At 69.6% G+C, this 23,841-nt stretch overlaps 7 protein-coding genes across 7 annotated transcripts; 4 read left to right on the forward strand and 3 right to left on the reverse strand.

The window, feature by feature from the left end:
* Window positions 1-916: 916 nt before the first annotated feature.
* On the reverse strand, window positions 917-2,641 carry AURANDRAFT_829 (hypothetical protein; the record flags this gene model as incomplete). The annotated part of the gene is made up of 1 exon (XM_009039872.1): window positions 917-2,641. A coding segment is annotated over one exon (1,725 nt), but the record flags the coding sequence as incomplete, so codon positions are not given.
* A 1,226-nt stretch (window positions 2,642-3,867) lies between these two features.
* AURANDRAFT_28409 (hypothetical protein) lies at window positions 3,868-5,064 on the forward strand (the record flags this gene model as incomplete). The annotated part of the gene is made up of 2 exons (XM_009039912.1): window positions 3,868-4,695; window positions 4,882-5,064. The coding sequence occupies 2 exons, from the start codon at window positions 3,868-3,870 to the stop codon at window positions 5,062-5,064; spliced, it is 1,011 nt and encodes a 336-aa protein (XP_009038160.1).
* A 181-nt stretch (window positions 5,065-5,245) lies between these two features.
* Window positions 5,246-5,797, reverse strand: AURANDRAFT_14865 (hypothetical protein; the record flags this gene model as incomplete). The annotated part of the gene is made up of 1 exon (XM_009040123.1): window positions 5,246-5,797. A coding segment is annotated over one exon (552 nt), but the record flags the coding sequence as incomplete, so codon positions are not given.
* Window positions 5,798-8,134: 2,337 nt separating this feature from the next.
* Window positions 8,135-9,286, reverse strand: AURANDRAFT_65101 (hypothetical protein; the record flags this gene model as incomplete). Its single annotated transcript, XM_009040122.1, has 2 exons — window positions 8,135-8,426; window positions 8,544-9,286. 2 exons carry the CDS (start codon window positions 9,284-9,286, stop codon window positions 8,135-8,137), a joined length of 1,035 nt encoding a protein of 344 aa, XP_009038370.1.
* An 800-nt stretch (window positions 9,287-10,086) lies between these two features.
* On the forward strand, window positions 10,087-10,602 carry AURANDRAFT_14444 (hypothetical protein; the record flags this gene model as incomplete). Its single annotated transcript, XM_009039913.1, has 1 exon — window positions 10,087-10,602. A coding segment is annotated over one exon (516 nt), but the record flags the coding sequence as incomplete, so codon positions are not given.
* A 1,629-nt stretch (window positions 10,603-12,231) lies between these two features.
* On the forward strand, window positions 12,232-14,163 carry AURANDRAFT_65103 (hypothetical protein; the record flags this gene model as incomplete). The annotated part of the gene is made up of 1 exon (XM_009039914.1): window positions 12,232-14,163. The coding sequence occupies one exon, from the start codon at window positions 12,232-12,234 to the stop codon at window positions 14,161-14,163; it is 1,932 nt and encodes a 643-aa protein (XP_009038162.1).
* A 1,256-nt stretch (window positions 14,164-15,419) lies between these two features.
* Window positions 15,420-19,492, forward strand: AURANDRAFT_65104 (hypothetical protein; the record flags this gene model as incomplete). The annotated part of the gene is made up of 6 exons (XM_009039915.1): window positions 15,420-16,480; window positions 16,610-17,345; window positions 17,547-17,676; window positions 17,718-18,303; window positions 18,418-18,556; window positions 19,397-19,492. 6 exons carry the CDS (start codon window positions 15,420-15,422, stop codon window positions 19,490-19,492), a joined length of 2,748 nt encoding a protein of 915 aa, XP_009038163.1.
* Between the last annotated feature and the right edge of the window lie 4,349 nt (window positions 19,493-23,841).

The following is a 23,841-nucleotide window of genomic DNA, read 5'->3' on the forward strand; positions in this document are numbered from 1 at the left end:
GAGGTAGGTGCTCCGCCCGAGATGAGGCTGTATGCGCTCGAGCACCAGATTCGCGAACGGGTCAAAAATGTCGTTGTCGCTGGAAATTTCTAGCCGGAGGCCACGTAGATCTCATACGACGACGATGGTGTGCTCGGGCTCGTCGCCGTGGACGTTGGTGACGAGAATCGCAGCGGCAGAGATCATTCGGTAGGGCTGCAGTGTATGGGGTCCGCGATCCACGACTTCAACACGTTTTCCGAGGTCACACGACGCTTCCGGACCGAGTATATGACCCACCGGAGGGATGTGGCCAGCGCCTCGCACGTGTGGCGCTCCGGATGCCCGCGGTCAACGCGTCGGGAATGTCGTCGGCGCCGAGCTTCGGCCGCGCGCGCAGTCACGTTTTGGGCCCGCACGCATCGAACCAAGCACGCGGAATCTCTTATACCATCACTAAGGACCCGCACACGCCCCAAACGAGCCAGAAGCAGCGTTTCCGACGAGTCCGCACTCGGGCCTCTGAGAGCGTGGGCCGCCTACCGCTGTCACGCGACCGTTTTGAGCCGCGAAGTCGCCATCACGAACGGTTGGAACGGCTCCGCGCCCTCGTGGGGTACATGCGCCGCGGCCGGGGCCGTTTTTCCTTCGGCTACCGCGGCCTACGCGCCGCTTTGAGGCCCATCGAGGGCTAATCGGGTGTTCACCACCCAAAGGTTTGGGTGTGCGCGAGCCAGCGATGCAGCCGGGCCTCGATGCCTAGGCCTGCTCGACCGGCTCCGAGTACTAGTCGATGCGCATGCCGTCCGCGTACGCGTCCGTCCGACGCCCGTCGAACGCCTCGTCGATTAAGCCCTCGAACGCGAGCCCAACGCGCCGCGGCGCCCCGACCGGCCTCCAGCATTAGTCACGTCGCCCCCTTGTCCTTGAGCGTCTTCTTCTTGTAGGCGTCGAAGTCGCCGTCGAAGCGCCGCACCTTGCCCTTGCCGACGACCCAAAGCGCGTCGCAGACCGCGGCGAGGAAGTGCTGGTCGTGCGAGACGACGAGGACGCCGCCGCGGAAGCTCTTGAGCGCCCCCGCCAGGGCGTCGATGGCGTCCATGTCGAGGTGGTTCGTCGGCTCGTCGAGGACGACGACGTGCGGCCTCGCGAAGGCGAGGAGCGCGAACGCGACGCGCGACTTCTGGCCGCCCGACATGAGCGCGCAGGGCTTGAGCTGCAGATCGCCGTCGATCATGAACTGGCCCAGGTGCCCCCGGACCTCCGCCTCGGACGCGCTCTTGAAGCGCCGGAGCACGTTCTCGATGGGCGACAGGTTCAGATCGAGCTGGTCCGCGTGGTGCTGCGTGAAAAATTCGACCTTGAGCTGCTGCTTCCGGTGGACCTCGCCCGCCCGCGGCTTAATCTCGCCCAATAGCAGCTTCAGCAGCGTCGACTTGCCGCTGCCGTTGGGCCCGACGATGGCGACGCGGCTCTTGTCGTCGACGTCGAAGTCGACGTTTTCGAACAACGACGGCCCGTCGCCGTAGCCGAAGGCGCAGGTCTCGGCCTGGAGCATGGGCCGCGACAGCGGCTCCGCGGCGGGGATGGCGAAGGTCCAGGGCTTCGCGTCCCTGGGCTCGTCCGGCGCCTCCGCGTCCATCTTCTCCACCGTTTTGATGCGGCTCTGGACGATGGACGCGCGCTTCGCGTTGTAGCGGAACTTGTCGATGAACTCCTGGATGTGGGCCCGCTGGTCCACGTAGGCGTCGTACTCGCGGCGCGCGCGCGCCGCGGCCTCGTCCCTGGCTTTCACGTACGCGTCGTAGTCGCCGCGGAACGGCACGAGCCGCTGGTCCTTGAAGACGACGCAGTCCGTGCAGACCGCGTTCAGGAACGACCGGTCGTGCGACACGAGGACCAGCGTGTGCTTGAACGTGTGCACGAGGTAGTGCTCGAGCCAGATGCAGGCCTCCAAGTCTAAATGGTTCGTCGGCTCGTCGAGGAGCAGCAAGTCGGGGCTCACGAAGAGCGCGCCGGCCAACGCCGTCCGCACGCGCCAGCCCCCCGACAGCGACGACAGCGGCGCGACCTGCTTCTCCTCGGAGAAGCCCAGGCCGTGGAGGATCGCCGACGCGCGCGCGTGCGCCGTCGACGCGTCGAGAGATTCCAACTGCTGCGCGATGCTCGCCAATTCCGCGTGGGCCGCCACGGCCGCCGCGGGCTCCATGCCCTCCAGCCCCGCGGAGAGCTCGCGCTCGCGCGCGCCCAGCGCCGCGAGCTCCGCGTCCGCGGAGAGCACCGCGTCGACGACCCGGACGCCCTCGGCGCCCGGCGCGACCTCCTGGCGCACGTGCAAGACGCGCAGGTGGCGCGGGAACTTGGGCAGGTCGAAGGCCGCCATGTGGCGCAGCAACGTCGTCTTCCCGACGCCGTTCGGCCCCACCAGGCCGTAGCGCCGCCGGTACGCGAGATGCAGGTCCGCGGATCGCAGGAGGCAGCTGCCCCCGAAGTAGACGTCAAAGTCCGTCACGTGGATGTCGCGCGACCCGGAGCCGGCGCCGTCGCGCTCGGGCACGGTCATGGCCGCGACGCCGCCGCCGCCGTGGTCGCTCGCCGCCATCTGGTCGTCGAAGGCCGCGCGCGCGCGCTCGACGTCGCGCGCGGCCTTGCGCTCCGCGCGCTTCGACGTCGCCGCGGCCGCGCCGTCCGTGGCCTCGTTGTAGGACACCTTGGGCTTGCCCCAGGCCTCCTCGTTGTCCAGGCGCGCGCGCTCCTCGGCCTCGAAGCTCCGCGTCGACGCGCCGAGCGTCACCGGCGCGGTCAGCAGCGCGAGGTCGTCGTCGTCGCCGGCGTCCGCGCTTTCGGCGACGGTCCGCAGCCGCGCCGCGACGGCGTTCGCGGCGTCCTCGTCGTCGACGCCGGCGCCCTCGAGGAACTCGGGCAGCGCCTCCCACTCGCCGGCCTCGGCGAGGCCCACGACGTAGTCCACCGTGTCCTCGTCGTCGACGCCGGCCGACGCCAGCAGCGCCGCGAGCGACGCTTTCGTCGCGTCGGAGAACTCGCTCATTGTGAACGCTGCTGCCGCGCGGGCTGGGCGCTGCCTGCGGCGCACGACGCTGGCGGCGACGGCAGAGCTCAACAATCGATCGACGAGGTTCAACCATTTGACGTTGAAGTCCAAAAAACGCTCTTCCCAGCCCCACAACCGACGACAACAACGCACCAAGGGGCTCAAAAAAACAAACGAATGCCGTGCTTTTTCTTAGGACTGGTCGCCGGGCGACGCGTCTCCGCGGCGGTCCGGCGCCGTCGTCGAGAACGACGCGAGGACGGGCCGCAGCAGCGACGGCGGAAAGGGCGGTCGCCTATCGCGCGATTTCACGCCCTTCAAGAGGCGCGGCTGCGAGCCGAAGACGTTTCTGTGGAGGAAGCAGTGGTAGCGCAGCGTCTCGTCGCCGCCGTCGCCGCGCGGCGCCGTCGTCTCGATGGAGACCACCTCCGCGGTGCAGTCCCAGGTGCCGCGCTCGCCGCAGTCGAACTCGCACGTGCCGTCGTCGTAGAAGGAGAGGGTGCGCGGCCGCGCCCGGCCCCAGCGCGTCTCGCGGATGGGCCAGGGGTTCGCCGCCGGCAGGTCTGGACTCAGGCCGGCGCGCGCGGCGCCGCACAGCGTCGCTGCGACGGCAGCGATGAATTTAACTTTCATCGCTTCTAGCAGCGGTACTGCGGCGCGTCGTGGGCGGCCAGCGAGGCTGCCGGAGGCGCTGCGGCGCGTGGTTGAGGCTGTACTTGCCACAACAAAGCAGCGATCGATTGCAGTCGCAGTTCGATGGTCCGTCCCTGACGCAGTCATCGTCAAGCGGCGCGACCACTGCTGACACACGCTCTCGCATCGTGATGCGACTGCTCATGCTCGCCGCGACGACGACGGCGCTGCGCTGCGGCCTGCGCGTCCAGCGCACGCGCGCGCGCCGGCTCGCGACGCGCCTGCCCGACGCGCCGAACCTGCGCCTCCTCGACGGGTCGGACGAGCTGCGGCGCGGCCTCAGCGCCGACGGCTTCGTCAGCGCCAAGGCCGTCGACGTGACGCGCGCCGTGCGGGAGATCTCCGAGCTCCAGGAGTGTCTGCCGCTGGCCGCCACGGCGCTCGGCCGGGCCATCGCGTCCGTCGTGCTCATCGCCGACGGCCTCGAGGCCGACGAGACGTTCCAGGTGCGCTTCGTCGGCGACGGCCCGCTCCGGGGCGTCTTCGCGGTCTGCAACGGCGCGCTGGAGACGCGCGGCTACGTCGGAAATCCGAAAGTCGCGCTCGACGGCGGCGTCAAGAGCGGCGTCGGCGCGGGCCAGCTGCAGGTCGTGCGGCTGAAGAACCTGCCCGGCGAGGAGGAGCTGTCGCCCTACAGCTCCGTCGTCGAGATCACCTCCGGCGAGATCGCCGAGGACATCAACTACTACGTCGCGACGTCCGAGCAGCGCGAGGGCGCGCTCTCCGCAGGCGTGTCCTTCAGCGACCTCGACGCCGTCGACGGCTGCGGCGGCTGGCGCGTCGAGCTCCTGCCGGGCGCGCCCCAGGCCGTCGCCGAGCACCTGCTCAAGAACATCCAGCGAGTCATCGACGAGAAGGTGACGACGACGTCCGTGCTCAAGGCGGGCAACACGTGCGAGGCCGTGCTCCGCGCGTCGACCGGCGCCGTTTTTTGTTCTCTTCCGACCGCGCGGATGATGCGGGCACAAATCGTATTTTAGACTACGGATCATCCGTGACCGAGACATTTTATCAGCTCCTTGTGACGCGCGCCCCTCGACCCGCGGTCCCCACGACGGGTTCGCGGACCGCCCCGCGACCGCCTTCCGTTCGCAGGCCTGCTCCTCGACGGCATGGAGCCGCAGCTCGACTTCGACGTCAAGCACCCGGCGTTCAAGTGCGACTGCGGCATCGACCGGGTCTACCGAGTGCTGGCGCTCCTGCCCCGCGACGAGATCCAGGATATCCTCGACCAGAACGACAAGATCGAGGCGCGCTGCGAGTTCTGCTCGCGGCTCTACTCGCTCGGCAAGGACGAGATCGCCGCGCACTTCGCGCGCGTCGACGTGGAGGACGAGTAACGGAATTAGATTAGTCGACGGCGAGCGCGCGCAGGGGCGCCGCCGGCGACTCGACGTCGTCGTCCTTCTCGGAGATGGACGACGCCCACCAGGCCCGGCGCCGCTCGAGCTCGGCCCGGTCCGCGGCCGCGAGGAGCGTCGCGTCGACGCCGTCCAGGGTCCGCGCGACCGTCCGGAACCGGCGGAAGGTGACGCTCAGGCGCCGCGACCGCGCGACGACGTCGCCGACGGCGCACGCCGCGGCGTCGCGGTTGCGGACGAGGCCGTCGACGGCGTCGGCCGGCACGGCGGCGATGGCGTGCTCGAGGCCCTCGTAGGCGTCGCCGGAGAAGGCCAGCAGGCTCCGCGGGCGCAGGACGACGGACGCGACGCGCTCGCCGCGCCGCGAGAAGTCGAGGCGCGCGGACGACCCGAGCGACACGACGACCGCGAGGCCCTCGTAGAGCGGGCCGTCGCGGTGCGCGTCGATGCCGCCGCCGGCCGCGTACTCGTTGACGAGCGCCTGCTGCGGCGCGCGGCCGCCGAAGTAGGCGGCGACGCGCGCCGCGAGGCCGGCGAGGCACGGCGGCAGCGGCTCCGCCCACGCGCCGGACGGATGCGGCGCGCCGCCGGCGGATAGCACGCGGCGCCGCGGCGTCGCGACCCAGCCCGGGAGCGCGCGGCAGCCGGCGGCGAGCGCCGTCGCCTCGGCTTCCGACAGGAACTCCGGGTGGTAGCGCACGACGCCGGGGCAGGGCGCGGGCAAGGGCGGCGCCAGGGTCGTAGCGGCGCGCGATTCGCTGGTCGGCCGCGCGAGGGTGCGCTGTTTGCGCGCTTCGCGGCGCGCGGCGGCGTAGGCCGCCTGCATGTCCAAGGCCGTAGCCATGTTTGGCAATAGATTTGCGGCGGCGAGGCTTTCGAGCCGCGCGAGAATATTACGGCGGTGCGAGGCTTTCGAGCCGCGCACCCAAGGCAGATCCGCCTTCCGCTTCGCGCCAAGACCGATGCCCCGCGGTGTCGCCATTCAGCATTGCCGTACTGGGTTTTACGATAACGTTGTCGCGCGAGGTTTTCATCGACGTCGAGGTTTCCGTCGAGATTTCGGTGTCCATCGAGGTTTTGGACGAGGTTATGGTGTGCGTCGCGGCTTTGGTCGCGGTTTCTGTCGTGGTTCCGCACTGTCGGCGCTCTTCGGCGTGCACTGTCGGCCTCGCTCCGCGCGCGCGGCGCTCTCGCGCGGCCGCGCGACCTTCAAACACCCAGCACTCGCGCCACGAGCGCGCGGGGCAGCCTCTCGCGCGGGAAAGACGGTTGAAATCGATCTCAGCATCTGCGGGCTCCCGAGACAAGCGGGTTGGTGTTTTGGAATGCCCGACCCCGAATTCCCACTGCGAAGTGTGCTCAGTTTTCCTCTCCGTGGCCTAGGGCACGCCAAAACCAGCGTCGAATACCTTGCTCGCAACCAAAACCATTGCCAAAACCTTGATGAAAACCTTCATCGACATGTTTTACGACAACGTTATCGTAAAACCCAGTAAAGAGATCGTAAAGGTGCACCGTCGTTCCTCGGCTGAGCTCCGCCATTCAGCCTTCCTCGTCGTCCCGCCCCATCTGCAGAACCGGGGCAGCGTTCTCGCGTCGGGGGCGTCCGAGGTGCGCGGGACGGCAGCCGCGACCAACCATCTGCGCCCAGAGCCGGGGAAGCGTCATCATGGCACGGCGCAGTTGATCATGATGCCTCGGCCAGACTCGGTCGGAGGACCAGAAAGACTTAGGCGCCCCGCGCGCGCCTAACGCCCCCGACGCGGGTTGGTGTCGTTCACCAAGTGGCAATTCGCGCACTTGAGGAACGACATGTCCTCGTGCGTCTCCTTGAGGATCACGGGCTTCGCGGACTCGGGGCACAACTTCCGACACGCGCCGCTGACGCCGTCGTCGTCCTTGCCGCACGACGAGCGCCACTTCAGGTGCTCCGTCGCCTTGTGGTAGGAAGGCGTGCTTCGTCGTCGGGTTCTTGCGCGGTGCGAAGTGGCCGAGCGCGACGCGCGCGTCCAGCAACTTCGTAGCGCAGACGCTCCTACGCTGGTTGCACGAGAGCCGCGGCGGCGGGACGGCCGCCGAGTCCTTCGCCTTGCGCTTGCAGCGCTTGAAGCGCTTGATCTTCTCGGCCTTGGCCGTCTCGGCGTCGAGCTCCTCCGCGCGCGCGCGATGGGCTTCTTCTGCAGCAGCTAGAGGCCGCACTGCGCAGCAAGCATCCAGCTTTCAGTATACATGAAGCAGACGATCCTTCAGCGATGGTAAACGCTCTGTCGGATAAAGAAGGCTAGCTACCATTGTGCAAATGGAAAGATGGGCCCACATGCCGTGGGCCCTGAGTTTGTTCAAAAGGGCGAGAAAAAGGGGCAACCTTCGCCCATCCGAGCGGACTACGCTGCGAAAGTTCGCGCTCTCGCAACGAACCGTTACCTTCATAGGCTGCTCTCAGCGCTACAAGATGGCCAGGTTGGCCTCAAGTCGCTCCAGGCGATCTCTAAGGACCCATATGGCAATGTCATTGCAGCAAAGGTGGACGCGCATGGGAACGTCACACCTCGAGGCGACGCAGCTGGACCATGCCGGCGCTGTGCACCTGCAGCGCACGCACGTCGGACGCGCTAAAGTGCTCCCACGCTTCATTCGGAACAGCCCGCAGGTCCGGCGCGAAGGCGCAGACCTCGCCGTAGATGCCTCCATCCAGCAGCACCCGTTCGCCGGCATGGACGACGCCATCGAGGGCCAGCACGAAAAAAGACTGCGCGAGCGGGCGCGGTTTTTGAAGAACGGCAAGCTTTGCGGCCTCCATTCCGTGTCGCTAGAGCTTAGGAACGGACTTAAGAGTCTCTTAAGTGCCTACTACTAGGATTAAGCTAAGTTATTATTATTATTATTGGTGATTTAGCGTCGGAGGAGCCGCATGCCCAAGAGCACACACGGCCTGTAGGCCTCGGACGGAAGAAGTTGAAGTAGGTGGGGCAGCTGCCCCCCAGCAGGGGCCGAAGGCCCACGGGGGGAGGATCAGCCTCCCCGGCGCCACAAGTGGCGAAGCTTATAGTCATTTCTTACTGCCCATCATCGTGACGTTGCGGGAGACGGAGAGCGACGCGAGGCGCCGCTCGTCCTCCGCGTCAAGGTCGTCCCCGAGCGCGTCCTCGGGCTCCGGCGGCGGCGGGCTTTCGGGTTGGACCGGCCCGTCGCCGCGGCGGTAGAAGTCGAGGCTCGCGTCGGCGTCCGCGCGGCTCCGCGCGTCGAAGGCCGCGCGGTCCGTCGCCATGAGGCGCGCGGCCTCGACGTTCGCGGGCGACGCCGCGTCGAGCGCCGTCGGGTCGCAGAGGAGGCTCTGGAGGCTCAGCAACAACACGCGGATCGACGCCGCGGGCCGGGCGTCCAGTACTCGGACGGCCGACCCGCGGCCTTCGAGGCTAGGCCGCTCCGATTGTTAGTAGGGCCCGTCGCCGCCTCACCGGCCGAAGCCCGTCCTCTGGGCGACCTCGGGCCGCTCGTACTGGAGGCGCGACTTCGTCGTCGACGTCGGCGTCGCGCCGATGACGCCGTTCGTGACGTCGAAGGTCTCGACCTTCTCCGTGCCGCCGAACATGGGCGCCGCGGGCGCGGGGCGGAAGCCGCGCGAGAGCTTCGCCGCGACCTTGCCGTCAATGATGTAGGTCTCCGTGTAGCCGATCTGGCCGCGGCCGATGTCCTCGGACTTGCGGTCGACGAGCTTGAGCGCGTGCTTCGTGCCGTCCTTGGCCGCGAAGGAGAGCACGTCGCCCGAGACGGAGACGGACGACGCGCCGCGGCTCTCGAGCTCGAAGACGCGGTCCGTGCCGACGACGCCGCCCTTGTCGGAGGCCCACTGGGGGAAGAGGTTCCGCTTGACCCACGCGGGCTCGGGAGCGGCGAGGGGCTGGAACCGCGCCTCGTAGGCCTCCTTCTTGAGCATCTCGTAGGGCCCCGTGTTGCCGAGCGCCTTCATCGCCGCCGCGGCCGCGGCCGCGTCGCCCTCCTGGACGTTGATCTTGCGCTCGGTGACCCACGTGCCCTCGTAGATGGACGCCGGGAAGAGCGCGTCGGGGGCGTCCGCGGCGCGCGCCGCCAGCGGCACGTACGGTGTCGTGAGGGCGCCGGCGACGGCGCCGGCGACGGCGCGGCGCGGCACGCGGAGCGCGCTGCCGGTGGACAGCAACGCGAGGAGCGCGGCCTTCATCGTCGTCGAGGCTGCGCCTCAGCTTCGGCAGCTGAGTTCGGCAGCGATTTGGATGAAGGTCAACTTGAAGGGGCAATTATGCGATGGGAGCTTACAAATCGAGCCCACAACTCATGAGCGGCGCATAAAAGCTTACAAAAGCGAGCGCACAACCTTGCAAACACATGGCAGCCCTGCTCCTGCCCGCCGACCACGAGCTCTCGCGGGAGCTCGCGGCGCAGGTCGCGGCGCCCCTCCCGCCGCAGATCTCCAGCGCGACGCGCATCGCCCCGGGCCTCGTCGAACTCCGCGTCCGCGCCGGCGCGGCGACGGGCTACGGCTGCCGCGCCTGGCGCGTCGTCGTCGGCGGCGAGGGCGTCGGCGACGACGTCGTCGACGAGCGCTTCGGCGGCGAGCCCCGATCGCCCGCTCGCGTGCGCTTCGCGGACCCGTCGCTGGCCCTGCGCGGCGTCGACGACTGCGGCGTGCCCGACGCGCGCTTCTGGGAGGGCCTCGGCGCGCGGCCGTCCCTGCACGCCATCGCCGCGCGCTGCGTCGCGTGGCTCGAGGGGCCCCGGAGCGACGACGACCGCGACGCCTGGGCCGCGGCGGAGGCGAAGACGGCGAGGAAGCGCGCGGCCGTCGTCGAGTTCCGCGACAGGTACGCCGTCTCCGACTGGGCGAAGGGCGGGCGCGGCCTCGAGGAGCCGGCGCTCGAGCCCGAGTTCCGCGACAGGCACGCCGTCTCCGACTGGGCGAAGCGCGGGGGCCTCGAGGCGCCGGCGCTCGGACTCCCGATCGTCGAGATCGCGCCGGGCGCGTACGCGTTCCCGCTCTTCACGGAGGCCTTTTGCGCGCGGCTCCTCGCGGACCTCGACGCCTGGGAGCGGTCGCCGCTCCCGCGGCGCCGGCCCAACAGCATGAACGCCGGCGGTCTCGTCGTGAACGACTGCGGCATGGAGCGGCTCGGCGACGATCTGTTGGCGCGCGTCGTCGGGCCGCTGGCGTCGACGCTCTTCGGCGACGAGGTCTTCGCGCGGTCGCTGGACCACCACCACCTCTTCGCGGTCCGCTACGCCGTCGGCGAGGACGAGACGCTCGCCATGCACCACGACGCGTCCGAGGTGACTCTAAACGTCTGCCTCGGCACCGCGGGCTTCGAGGGCGGCGCGCTCCAGTTCTGCGGCCGCGTCGGCGACGGCGACCACCGCGCGGCGTCCGGCGCCTTCGACCACCGCGTCGGCACGGCCGTGCTCCACCTCGGCCGCCACCGCCACGGCGTCGCGCGGCTCGCGAGCGGCGAGCGCGCGAACCTCGTGCTCTGGGCCCGGAGCAGCGCGTTCCGGTCCGCCGCGGCCTTCGGCCACGTCGCCCTCGACGGGCAGACGGGGCGGCCCGAGACGCGCGTGGACCGCGTCTGCCTCAGCGAGCCCAACGACCACGACTACGCGCGCCAGGTCGCGCTCCTCGACGCGCAACAAGAAGTCACCTAAACGTCATTGTTACGGCGCCTTCTTGTCCTTGAGGCGCTTGAGGAAGAAGCTCAGCGTCGCGTTGACGAACTCCGCGGAGACCTCGGAGAGCGCGTAGGCGCGGTTGAGCTCCTCGGCGATGGGCGACTTGAAGGGCGCGAGGCTGTCGCGCGCGATGGCCCGGAGGATCCCCAGCTCGAAGCCGCCGCGCCGGCCGATGGGCGCCGAGATCACGGACCGCCAGGCCGACCGCTGCGGGTCCACCAAGAGGAAGCCGCCGCCCGAGAGGTAGCCGCCCACGCGGAGCATGGCGACGATCTGCGCGCTCTCGGCGCGCGACAGGCCGCTGACGCTGTCGGAAAAATAGGCGTCCGTGAGCGGCAGCGGCACGGCGCGCTGCTCGAGGACCGTCGCGCCCGTCTGCGCCCAGGCGTGCTTGATGGACCGCGCCGCGCGCGCGACGGAGTCGTCGCGCGGCATGTGGCAGATGACGACGTTCGGCGCCTGGGCAGCACAAGAGTGATTCAACGTCGCTTCAACGTGAGTGTTCCGCGCGCGCGCGTTCCGGGAAAAGCATTCACGCTTCGAGACCGTTCCGAGAGATGATCGCTCGTCCAAAAATCAGCCGAAACGAGAGGAAAACGGCCGAGAAAGGAGCCTTTGAAGTTGGGAATTTCGCTCTCTTGTCCTGCCCTGTTCGGCGCGGGCGGCGCCGCGAGCGTCGCCTTGGCGCCGCCGTGCCAGCCGGCGCCGATGACGCCCTGGCCGCCCTTGAAGGCCTTGGTGACGCTCGACGTCGACAGGCCCGCCTGGTCCGTCATGAGCTGCAGGTGCACGCCGCGCACGGCCATCGACGGCGGCAGCGCCTTGGGCAGGATCGTCGCCGCGAAGCCCGCGCCGCAGCCGACGCCCAACGCGAAGAGGGGCACGCCCTTCCAGCGCCGCGCGCCCGTGAGCGCCACGAGGCCGTGGGCGACGAAGGGCCCGTCCTCGGGCTCCCAGCGCGACGACTTGCCGTCGTGGCAGCCCACGGCGACGGCCGCGAAGCCTTTGGCGAGCGCCGCGGCGACGATGGCCTTCTCCTCGGGCATGCCCGTGCATCTCTCGCAGGTCGCGCTCGCGTCCCACCAGGACAGCGCGCTCCGCCCGCCGCGGTGGAAGAGCACGAGGAGCCCCAGGGGCTGCTTGCGGTTCGCCGGCGCCTCCCAGACGACCTCGACGCCCTCGAGCACCTCCCAGGTGCCGCCGCGCAGCACGGGGCCCGCCGCGCGGCACCAGCGCCAGGACAGCGCGGCGAGCAGCCACCAGCCCGGCCTCGCAGTGCCCATAATTTTATTGAAAGCGACGGGCACTGAGCTCGGCTTGAAGTGCACTGCCAACCGCAGACATATATCCTTTTTCAACGCGTTGCCCCCTCAGCGCGTGGTGTGCCCCGCCGGCCGCGGCGTCGGCCCGTGCTCAACGCGCGCCCCGCGGCGCCGTCGGCGGTGCGCCATGGACGAGGTGGACCACATCATCGCGGAGATCCTCACGGAACGCAAGCACAGCGCCTCCAAAACGTCGCTGCTGCTCGAGACGAAAAAGCTGCGCGAGGCCTGGGACGCGCTCAACGCCTGGATCCTGGACCGCGTCATCCAGCGGCGGGGCGCCGCCGTGCCCAACTTCGGGAAATTCACGTGGCAGGTGCTCGGCGGCTTCACGCCCGCGGACCTGGACCCGCGCCTCGCGGGCAAGAAGGCCGCGAGCAAGATTCCGCTCCGGCCCGTGTTCATGTTCGCGGAGAACTTCTGCCGGAGCCACGGCCTGCCCTGGCGGCGCCAGAACGAGGCGGACCTCGTGAAGTGCGGCGACCTCGACTACAGCAACCTCGCGCTGCGCTACAGCTCCCACCTCACGAAGGACATGGTCTTCGCCGCGCTGCGGGACGTCACGCGGCGCGTCGGCGAGAAGATCGCGTCGGGCTTCGCGCTCCGGGTGAAGATGAGCGTCGGGTCCCTCGTCTGCGAGCACGGCAAGTGCCGCTTCGAGTTCGACGCGGCGTCCCTGGCCCCGCGCGCGCGCGAGCCCGCCGCGGCGCCGCCGCCGGCCGACGCGCCCGCGGCGGACGCGGCGCGGCCGGGCACCGTCGCCGCGAGCCGCCCGGCGTCCGAGGACAAATCCGACGACGCCGGCGACGGCGGCGACGAGCCCCTGCCGGTGATCCCGCCGCCGAAGCCCTACGCGTTCACGTCGAGCACGTTCTATTCGACGCCCGCGGACGAGTACGAACATCCCGACACGCCCGCGGAGTACCACAGCTCCGTGCTCGCCAAGACGAACGGCGAGATCATGCGCGACTCCACGGACGCGCTCCTGGGCATGCTCCCGACGAAGAACCACCTCAAGCCGTCGGCGACGTACTACCGGCGCGACCGCGACCCGGGCAAGCCGCTGCTCTCGGAGCTCAACGACAAGTGCAAGACGACGGGCCTGCTCCAGGCCGAGTCGTCCGTCGCCGACGCGGCCTACGAGCGCCACCTCGCGTCCATCGAGCACGAGGCGAACCGCATCCAGGACGAGAAGGTCGTCTTCCAGAATTTGTTGGCCGAGGGCTACGCGGCCGACGCGGAGAAGCGGAAGAACTGGAAGCGCGCGAACCTCGAGCTCCAGGAGTACCTCCAGAACCAGATCGACACCAAGGCCGTCAAGCACGCGCGCGAGAAGGAGATCCCCGAGGACGAGCTCAAGGAGCAGGAGGCCCTCGGCGCCATCGTCACGAAGAGTCTGGAGGCGTCCAAGGGCAAAACCTCCCGACCTGCGGACGGCGCGCCGCTCCGGCGGAACACGTCCGTCGCGGAGTCGCTCAAGCAGCCCATGCGGCCCATGCTCGAGGGGCCCTTCAAGATGTACAACATCACGGGCTTCCCGACGCGGGGCCGCGCGGAGAACATCAAGGTCCACGAGCTCTGCGACGAGCTCGCGCGGTCCATCGACTGCCGCAAGGAGCGCGTCAAGAGCGAGCGCGAGGAGGTGTTGGAGGAGGAGCGGCGCTTCATCCGCCACGTCAACGACGAGATGTTCAAGAACAAGACGCTGGCGAAGCAGAAGCTCGACGCGGCGAACAACGAGCTCCTCCGGGCCTGGGAGACGTCGCAGCACGTCAAGAACTTGCAGCGGCTCCAGGGCTTCGGCGCGGACGCGATGCTGAGCTACGCCAAGTCCGCCCACCCGGAGGGCGACGAGCCCGAGACGCTCCGCCACCCGCCGACGCTCCCGCCCACGCGCCAGCTCGCCGCGACCATCGCGTCCGCGAAGGCCAAGGGCGTCGACCTCTCCGTGGGCTTCGACCCGCGCGACGCGGCCGCGTCCGGCGTCCCGGCGTCGAAGAAGGGCTCGAGCCTCATGGGCCTCTCCACCGACAGCCGCAAGGCCCTCATCGACGCCTAGGGCTGCGGCGTAAAACGTAGACTAGGGAACGAAGGGGAGACAAATCGATCTGCCGACGCCGATGTCCCTGCGAAATAATCACAACGCCGTCGCGCTGGATTATTTAATCTACGTCGGCTAGAAGGGACGCCGGAGGCTGGCCGGCGCCGGCAACCTGCGCGCCGATTTAATTCCATTTTAAATCAACCATAGCCATTGAATTTCGTCAACATTGACGACAACGATACCTCGACAGCCCGGTCCGCATCGCATCTCCGCATCGCTGCGCTCGACCGACGAGATGCTTGGTGAACTGTTGGACGTCCAGAGCTCCGCGAATATGAAGGGACGTGCAACGATCCCAGTGGCTTCGAGGTCCGCAAACATGTGGGCGAGGCACCTGCGAAGACGCGACATCCAAACGATTGCGAGGTGGCGCAAACGGGCAGCTTCAGGGGGTGCAGTGAGGCTCGGCAGCGTCCCCCGACCCAATTTCGGGTCGCTTTCGAGCCACAGAGCGTCGGGAATCGTTCGTCATGGGGGCCACCAGATGCTCTCGCGACAGCTCCTCGGCTCGAGTCGATTTGATCGAGATCATCTCAGCGCCTCCGACGGGCGCGCGGCGCCGCGGGTGACACGGTGCTCACCGCGCAATGAATGAGACGTTCGGTGCGCCAGTGCTAAGCAGAGACCTCCGGGAAAACATTCCAGGGGTGGCTTACCCAGGGTCTAGCGCACCGCTCGACCTCTGGAACTAAGTTGGGCCCCTCGTCGGTCGCCCACCATCGTTAACGGCCGTTCTCGTCATCCACGGGCTGCCCCGACGCGAACCAAGTTGCTCGCCATCGACCGGTGGTCTTTCCCGAGCGACTCGCAGTCGGGCCCGAGGCGCGGCATGGTCCACAGACCGAGCGCCGCGCCAAGTCCTGGAACCGCTGCATCGGACGCCCAGAAAACCGTGGTCGCAGAAGATACCTTGACTGCATGATTCTGTTTTTCAATGGCCATGGTTGGTCCAAAAACACGATGATGGCATATTAAATCATGCGCCATCTGGCAGTACGGGGACCGCGCAGGTCGCTCTTAGATTAAATCGTAGCCCGATCATCAGAAAACGGGACCTCCGAAACCATAGCGCAACTCTGACTTCGTATTAAACCCCCTTAGAACCTAAGATGACGTAAAACGGGGGCGATCGTGGCAACGCGCGCAGGGCGTCGGCGACTCACGCTCGTTGAAGCGGTGGTTGCAGTTCTGAGCAAGAGAATCGCACGAGCATGGCCTGTGCAAGCAGCTCTCGATCGCGCTGGCTCGCGGCGGTCTTCGTCGTCTCCATCCATGGCTGCGCGGCGTACCGGCCGCCGGTCCTGCGGCCGCCCCGGCTCGCGCAGCTCCGCGTCCGCGCCGCCGCCGTCGCCGTCCCCAAGCACCCAAAGACCAACTCCGTGGGCCTGCTCCGGCGCGTCCGCGGGTCGTCGGCGACGGCGCGCGCCGTGTTCATCCCGGCCTTCGCCGTGGCCGTCGTCGCGTTCCAGAGCTTCACCTACCTCTGCGTGGAGACGGGCCACTTCCTCGCGGCGCTCGGCGCGGCGACGAACGTCGGCGACTCGATGATCGTGCAGCAGACGCCGGACGTGCTGGGCATCATCTTCTCCGTCTTCGCGTCGAACACGTTCACGGGCCTCTACGAGCAGCAGGAGCTGGCGCACGTCGCCGTCTACGCCGAGGTGTCCGTCGCGCGCGCACTCCTCGAGCAATTGGTGCTCGTGCTCGGCGGGCCGCGCGAGCCGCGGTGCCGCGCGGCGCTCGCGGCCTACGGCCGCTACCTCGCGGACCTGCGGCTGGACGTCGGCGACCCGCGGCGCGGCCCCGCCGCGCGGCTCCACCTCGGCGCGCCCACGCCGCGCGCGGCGGCCGTCGCAAAGGGCGAGGGCCGCTTCGAGGACCCGCTCGAGGAGCTGCTCTACGCGACGTCCGTGGGCCTGCCGTCGCCCCACGTCTACGCGACGGTCAAGGACGTGCGCGCCGCGCGGTCGCGGCGCCTCGGCGCCGTCCAGCGGAAGCTGCCGGGCTTGCAGTTCGGCATGCTCTACGCGCTCGGCGCGTCGCTCCTATCGTCCTTCGTCATCACCGTCGCGGGCTACGCGCCGGGCGCGAATTTGGCCATGGAGAAGTGGGGCTTCGCCGTCCTCGCCTTCGCGCTCGTCACGTGCCTCCGCGTGCTCGAGGACATCTGGTCGCCGACGTCCGGCGCCTACTCCGTGAGCCGCGTGCTCGACACCATGCTCGCGGGCCTCGAGAGCGAGCTCGAGGAGCGCCTCGCCGAGGAAGACGGGGGGTTCTAACGTGGCTTCGCGACGTCGGTGCGAGCGAGGAGACGTGCGAGGACGGCCCGCGCGAGGGCACGCGCCGCGCGGCACATCGCATTCAATTTGAGTGCACCGTGGCGGCGTTTGCCTCGACCCAGAAGCATGGTGATGGGGGCTGCAGCCCGGCTCCGCCTCGCGCTCTTCGCCGCCGCCGCCGCCGCTTGGCGGATCTGCGACGTCGCGGACCACGGCGCCGTCGGCGACGGCCAGACCGACGACAGCCGCGCGCTGCGGAGTGCGCTCGCGGCCTGCGACGAGGTCGTGATCCCGCGGCACCGCTCCTGCGTCAGCGGGCCCCTCAACCTCACGTCGAACCAGGTCCTGCGCGTCGACGGCGCCCTGCTCGCGAGCACGATCCCGGCGCAGTACCCGCTCATGGAGCCCGTCGTCGGCTACGGCTGGAGCCGCGACACGAACTGTTTTCCCGCGAACTCGACGCGCCGCGGCTTCCGCGAGGGCGCGCGCCGCCACGCGCCCGTCGTCGGCGCCTACAACGCGTCGAACGTCAGCGTCGTCGGCGGCGGCGTCATCGACGGGCGGGCCGGCGAGCCCCTGGGCTGGTGGGACAACTGCACGCGATGCCGCGGCGCGAGGCCGCCCGACCCGGCGTTCCCGCCCGACGAGGCCTTCTGCCTCGCCGCGAGCCGGCCCAAGCTCCTCGAGTTCCAGTACGTCACGGGCCTGACCGTCGCCGGCAACGCCGTCGGCGACCCGCTCCACCTCAAGGACTCGCCGTTCTGGACCCTCACGCCGAGCTACTCCCGAAACGTCCGCGTCCGCGACCTCCGCATCACCGCGCCCATCCGGACGCCCGGCATCGGCAACACGGACGGCGTCAACCTCGACTCGTGCCGCGACGCGCTCGCGGCGCCCGGCGCCCCTCTCGAAACCGAAAGCTCCCGAAGCTTTTTGCTCGCCGAGCCGCGCCCCCCGGCCGGCGGGCCTGTACCGAAGAGCGAGACCGACCGTCGACCGTCGCTCCTCGCACGCGCGTTCCCCTCGTTGGAGCGCGCGTCGCGACGGCCGCCGACACAGGTGGAGAACGTCTACGTCAACAACAGCGACGACGGCGTCTGCATGAAGAGCGGCCTCGACGGCTTCGGCATCAACCTCGCGATCCCGACGGAGGACGTGCTCGTGCGGAACATCACCTGCGGCGACCGGCGTGCGTGATTTGGGCCGGGAAACGAACAGACGACCGCGTAGGCGACGACGCGGGCCGCGGCGGCTTCGCCGTCGGGTCCGAGATGAGCGGCGGCGTGCGCAACGTGACGTTCCGCGACAGCGTCCTCGGCGCCGGGCCGCAGAGCCGGGGCATCGACGTCAAGACGAGCGTCGGCCGCGGCGGCTACATCATCGACGTCACGTTCGAGAACATCCGCGCGCCGTCGCCCTTTCCGAAGGCGAACGTGAACGTCCACTCCGCGCTCCGCGACGATCCCGACGTCCCCGGCGACGACCTCGTCCCGGTCATCGGGAACCTGCGCTTCGCCAACGTCTCGGGTCCGAGCGGCTGCGGGTTTTCCTTCTGCGACAAGGCGAACGGCAGCGCGTGCTACAACCTCGTCGTCGAGGGCGACAGGCCCGACGGCTGCGTCGCGCCGGACCCGGGGCCGCCGCTGCCGGCCATGACCTTTTCCTGCAAGCGCGTGGCTCGGACGCTCTTCGGCGAGATCACGCTGCCCTGGCCCGTGTGCGTGCCGCGCGAGGCGCCCGTGAACGTGTACCGCGACTACCCCAACTGGGGACCCGCGCGCGTCGCCTACCCCTCCCTCGGCGCCTGCAAGGCCGCGTGCCATTAGGAGCTGGGCCGGAGGTCGAGGTCGTCGAGGAAGAGCGCGCCGCCGCCGGCGACGTGGGATTTGACGGAGAAGAAGAGGGGCGAGAAGTCCGTGAAGTCGCCGAGGTCGTGGTCGAAGGCGACGGTCGCGACGCAGGTCGCCCAGGCCGTCGTGAGCGCGGCGCCGCACGTGTTTTTCAGGATTTTCCCGCGGAGCGCGCCCGGCGCGAGCGCGATCCCGCCGGGCGAGGCCATCGCGCTGTACGTGAAGGCGTAGGACGACGCGTTCAGGGCCGTGACGAGGAGGGGCACGAAGACCTGGACGTCGCCGCCGGCGAGGTTCACCTTGGCGGCGTAGCGGCCCGACTTGGGCGCGGCCGTCGACGACGTCACGCGGCAGCGGTCGTCGACCATGGACGTGTTGTGGCAGTCGTAGCCCGAGGCCCCGGGCCGGAACGTGAAAAACTGGCCCGGGTTGTTCAGGTCGATGAGCTCGGGCTGCTCGAAGTCGCCGTAGGCCACGAGGTTCGCCGCGTCGGGCGCCGGCGCGACGCAGCCGAGGCGGTAGACCTTGGCCTGGCGCGCGTCCAAGAAATCGCGGAGCTCGTTCGCGACGAGGGCCACGTCGTAGGCCTCGTCGAAGATGCGCGTCGCCGCGTCGAACGTCTTCCCCACCGCCGGGGGGAGGCGCGCGGCGAACGCCGTCGGGATCGACGCGGAGTTGACGACGACCGCGTGGCCGCACAGTTCGCTTTCCGCGTACCACGACGCCCAGATCTTGACGGGCCCGCCCGTCGCCGGGTTCACCGCGCCGCCCGCGTCGGCGTCGAGCGCCGCGCCGCCTTGAAAGAACGACGGCAGCAGCTCGCCCGTCATCGCCGCGAAGCGCGACGCCGCGTAGGACTGGCTCCATTTCACGGCCTGCACGGGGTTGTAGACGAAGAAGTTCGTGTGGAACATGCCCGCGGTCAACGCGCCCAGATACGCGTGCGCCTCGACCGCCGGCTGCGACCCCAGCGCGTGCGGGTCCGGCATGCCCACGAGCGGCTCGTAGGTCATGGGGAACTCGCGGTACGCGGCCATCGTCGACATGCCGCCGCCGTAGGCCTCCTTCATGACGACGTCGATGCCCAAGCCCGCGGCCTCCTCGGACCAGTACCAGGTCTCGCCGCAGGCCACCGTGCCGAACATGACGTGGTAGGGGTCCAGGTCGTAAATCAAAGCCTTGATCTTTGCTAGGGCGACGTACTCCGCGGGGCCGTACGCGTCCAATTCGGTCATGTGGCAGCAGTCGTCGCACGCGTACCAGCCTCCCACGGCCGGGTGGTCCTTGAAGGCCGAAATGGACGCGCGCACGGCCGCCCAGGTCTCGGCGTAGTCGGGGATGATACCCGTGTGCGAGTCGGGGATCTTCGCGACCGCGCGCGCGAGCTTGTCGACCTCGACGTTGCACAGGACCGCGAGCCCCGCCGCGTGCGCGTCGTCCAAAAATTCGAAGCCGTGGGTCAGGTTGGAAAAGCCGCCGGAGCGCACGAAGGTGTGGCCCTGCTTGCCCCACTCGGCGACGAGGGACGCCTGCTTCCTGACGACGACGCCGTCGTCGAAGTTGTCGCCGGGGACGGGCAAACCCGCGGAGATGTGGGAGTAGTGCCCCGCGAACCAGCCGCTCATGGCGAAGGGCACGCCATCTCGCAACAGGGCCCGGCGCTCGTGGTCCACCTGGGTCACGACGACGGACGTCACCGCCGGCGGCGGCGGCGCCCGGTGCAGCGCGCGCTCGTGCGCGTAGGTCTCGCCGCCGCAGGCGACTTGTATCGTCGCCGCGCCGTAGTAGGACGCGGGCAGGCCGTCCAACGAAAAGCCGAAGGACGCGACGGCGGTGTCCGCGAAGGTGTGGGCGACGTCGACGAGGGTCGCGGTGCTTGTTCTCGCGGAGACGCGGCAGCTTTTGCCCGCGAGGCTGCCGTCGACGGACACGAGCAGGGCCCCGGACGCCTCGCGGACGTAGGGCCGGCGGTCGAAGGCGGGCGCGAAGGCCGCGTAGTGGTCGACGAAGGCGTAGCCGAAGGGCGACGCGAACTTCTTGGGCGTCGTGCCGAAGCAGTCCGCGTCGTCGCGCGCGAGGCACACCGTCGTGTTTCCGGCGGTGACGACCGGCGGCACCGCGCACGTCGCGGCGCCGTCGTCGAGCACCGTCGCGTTGGCGTAGACGCGCACGCCGCCCTGGCGGAACCCGGGCTGCGGCAGCACCGGCGAGAACTGGGCGACGCGCGAGAAGACGCAGCGCAGGGGACCGGCGAAGGGCGGGTCGCCGGGCCCGCGGCGCAGGGTCAGCGTGCCGCCGGTCTCGACGGCGAAGCGCCACGGCTCCACGGTCACGGCCGCGGTCATCGTCGGGATGAGCAGCAGCGCGAGCATGGATGGGCCGCGCGCGAGCATGGATGGGCTGCGTCCAGCGGCTGGCCCCATCGGAACAAAGCTCGATCGGCGAGCGACCGCTGTGGACGGCCTGCGCGCAGTGGGCATGGCGCCGCCTTTCACGCCGGAGCTCTGGAATCTCATGCTCGAGTATCTGCCGATCGAGAAGGTCGTCGAGTGCAAAACAGTCTCCTCGGAGTTGGGCGTCGCGGCTCGGTTCGCGCTCACGAAAGGCCGCTGGAAACCGGTGGCGGAATCAGTTCGTGAATTTGAAAAGTGGAAATATAACGGGGTGGACGGTATTTGTCCTAATCCCTGTTACCACGCAGCGTGGGCCCTGGACCCGGTACTCCTTGCCGCTGAAAAGCAACGAATCCCGCCTTCAGATTTTTGGGGCTTTTTCTTTCTCGTCGAGCCGTCGATCGATGGGCTCGGACGCGTGATCAAAAGCTTGGATCAACCGAATGTTTATCTAGATGCTGTGGCTATGGACTTTCTGGCATGGGTCCAAAGAGTCACCCCGTCGGGCACCGTGTGGTCGACTTCGGCCCGACGGCCCGTGTGGACCCGTCTCTGGCGCGAGCTCGAGCACTGGAGTGACGGAACGCGCGCGGGCCACTTGCTGACCAGCCAGACATTCCTCGACTGGTTCGAGGACGAATTCAGCCAGGATTACGCATTGGAGATGACCGACGATTGGATTGACCAAGATAAAAGACAGGCTCTCATCGACCACATCGCGGAGACTGAGCCTCGGTTCGCGGCGTGGGAAGAGAGTCAGGCCCGGGCTCGGTTCGCGGCGCAGGAAGAGTTCGACGACTACTGAGAAGACCAACCCACCCACTCCCCTCCCCGATAAGACCCTAGACACGTATTACCCGCCCGGCGGCTCGTCGTCGTCCCGCCGCATCCGCCGCGCCGTCAGCAACTTCGCGCGCGTGACGCGCTTGTTCTCGAGCGCGAACGTCGTCACCTCCGCCTCCGCGCGCCTCCGCGCGGCCGCGGCCTGGAGCCGGCCCGTGCGCTTGCGCGTGTCCAGCAAATAGCCGTCGAGGAGCCGCTGCTCCACGGACCGCTGCTCCGCGTCGCTGAGGCCGTCGGACGCCCAACGCCGCGCCGTCGCGCGCGCGTCCGGCTCGATCTCGATGAACAGGGCGTCCGGGTGCTTGGCGCGGATGGCGTTCTCGACGTCGCGCACCTCGGACTCGACGGCGCGCATGACGTCCTCGGCGTAGAAGGAGAGCAGCGTCGGGAGCTCGTCGTCGAGGGCCCTCGCGCGCGCCGCGTCGGAGAACAGCGGCTCGTAGCGGTCGAAGAGCTGCGCGGCGACCCAGGTGCCGTCGAAGTCGACCTCGCACTTGTAGGCGAAGGCGTTGGGGCCGACCCACTGGGACTGGACGCTGTGGACGTCGTCGATGGCCGGCCGGCTCCGCAACAACGCCTCGATGTCGTCGACGACCGCCGGCTCGACCGCGGACCCGATGAGGTAGCGCCCGTTCACCGCCGCGAGCACGGCGCCCACGGCGCCCAGCAGCACGCCGACGGCGACGCCCGACAGCGTGTCGAGGCCGTGGAGCCCCGTGTAGACCGACGCCTTCATGCCCACGGCCACCAGGACGACGCCGCAGCACGCGGCCGCGTCCTCGCAGAGCACGGCGAGCAGCGTCGGGTCCTTCGCCGCCCGGACGTGCTCCGCCAGCGTCTTGTCCCGGGGCTTCGTCGCCATCAGGTGCGTCAGCGACTTGCCCAGCACCGCGCCGTCGACCACGAACGACAGCCCGAGCACCGTCCACGTGTCCCACGCGTCCAGCCGGTCCAGATCCACGGACGGCTCCGGCGCGAGCAGCTCCGTGAAGGAGCCGTGGAGCGCGACGCCCGCGCCGAGCCAGAAGGTGCCCAGCGCCGACACGAGGCTCCACAAATAGACCGACTTGCCGTAGCCGTACTGGTGCGTCGCCGACGGCTTCAGCGAGGCCGCCCGCAGCCCGACGAGGAGCAGCGCCTGGTTCCCGGCGTCGACGGCGCTGTGCACGGCCTCGGCGGACATGGCCGACGACCCGCTGGACACGGCGACGACGGTCTTGGCGCCCATGATGACGAGGTTCCCGAGCAACGCGTAGACGACGATCGACTCCGACTGGCTCAGGCCCTCCGCGGGCGCGTCGACGGCGACGATGGCCTTGTCCTCGTCCTTGGGCGACGTCGAGAGGCACGCGGCCCAGGGCTGCGGCGCGACGCGGGGCGGGAGGCGGCGCGCGGCGACGGTGCTGAGCGACGGTGCTGTCGTGACGCGATGGATTGTTGTGTGGCCGAGGCGCCGCGCGGCGACGCGCACGAACATGCTTGTGCGGCGCGGCCCGCGGCGGCGCGCGCGACGACGCGTGCGGCCGACGACGCGGGCGTCGAGGCACTGCACTGTTGCGGCAGCACCGATGCACTTTTGCCACAGTGGGCGCTTTCTCGAGCGTGACCGAGGCCTTCGTCGACCCGCCGCCGGGAGCGCGGCCAAAACAGCGGTTAACGCCTGGTGTACGACGCGCAGGTCCTCGCCGGCGCGCCCGACTCAAAAATCCGCGCCGGCGCGCGACCCTTCGCGATGGCCGAGGAGCTGCTGCTCGAGCCCGACTTCCTGTCCCAGACGCTCCGGTCGGCCCACGAGACGGCGGCGGAGGCCGAGGCCTGCGCCGACGAGGCGCGGGCGGCGGCGCTCCACGAGCGGGCCGCCCAGGGCTACGTCGCCGCCGCGCGGCGCGTCACCGACGGCGCGACGCGGCGGGCCGTGGCCCTGGTCGCGAACTCGCACGCGCGGCGCGCGTGGGCCCTGCGGCGGTCGCGGGGCCAGCCGTCCCAGGAGCCCGACGGCGCGCGGCCGCCGCCCGAGGAGGACCGGCGGCCGCGCGCGGAGCCGCCGCCGGGCACGCTCTGCGTCGGCGACGTCCTCGCGCTCGAGCGGCGCCTGCACGCGCTCGGCGCGCGCGGCCGCGGCGCCGCGCCGGACGTGAGAGACGCGCCGCGGCCCGGCGACCGCGCGGCGCGCGTGCGGGGCGCCGCGGCGCAGCACGTCGCCGCCTGCCTCGGCGAGACCTGGGCCGAGGACGCGATCGGCGTCGTCGCGCCGCCCGACTCGACGAC

Source organism: Aureococcus anophagefferens (genome assembly GCF_000186865.1).
Source record: "Aureococcus anophagefferens unplaced genomic scaffold AURANscaffold_13, whole genome shotgun sequence".
NCBI lineage: Eukaryota > Pelagophyceae > Pelagomonadales > Pelagomonadaceae > Aureococcus > Aureococcus anophagefferens.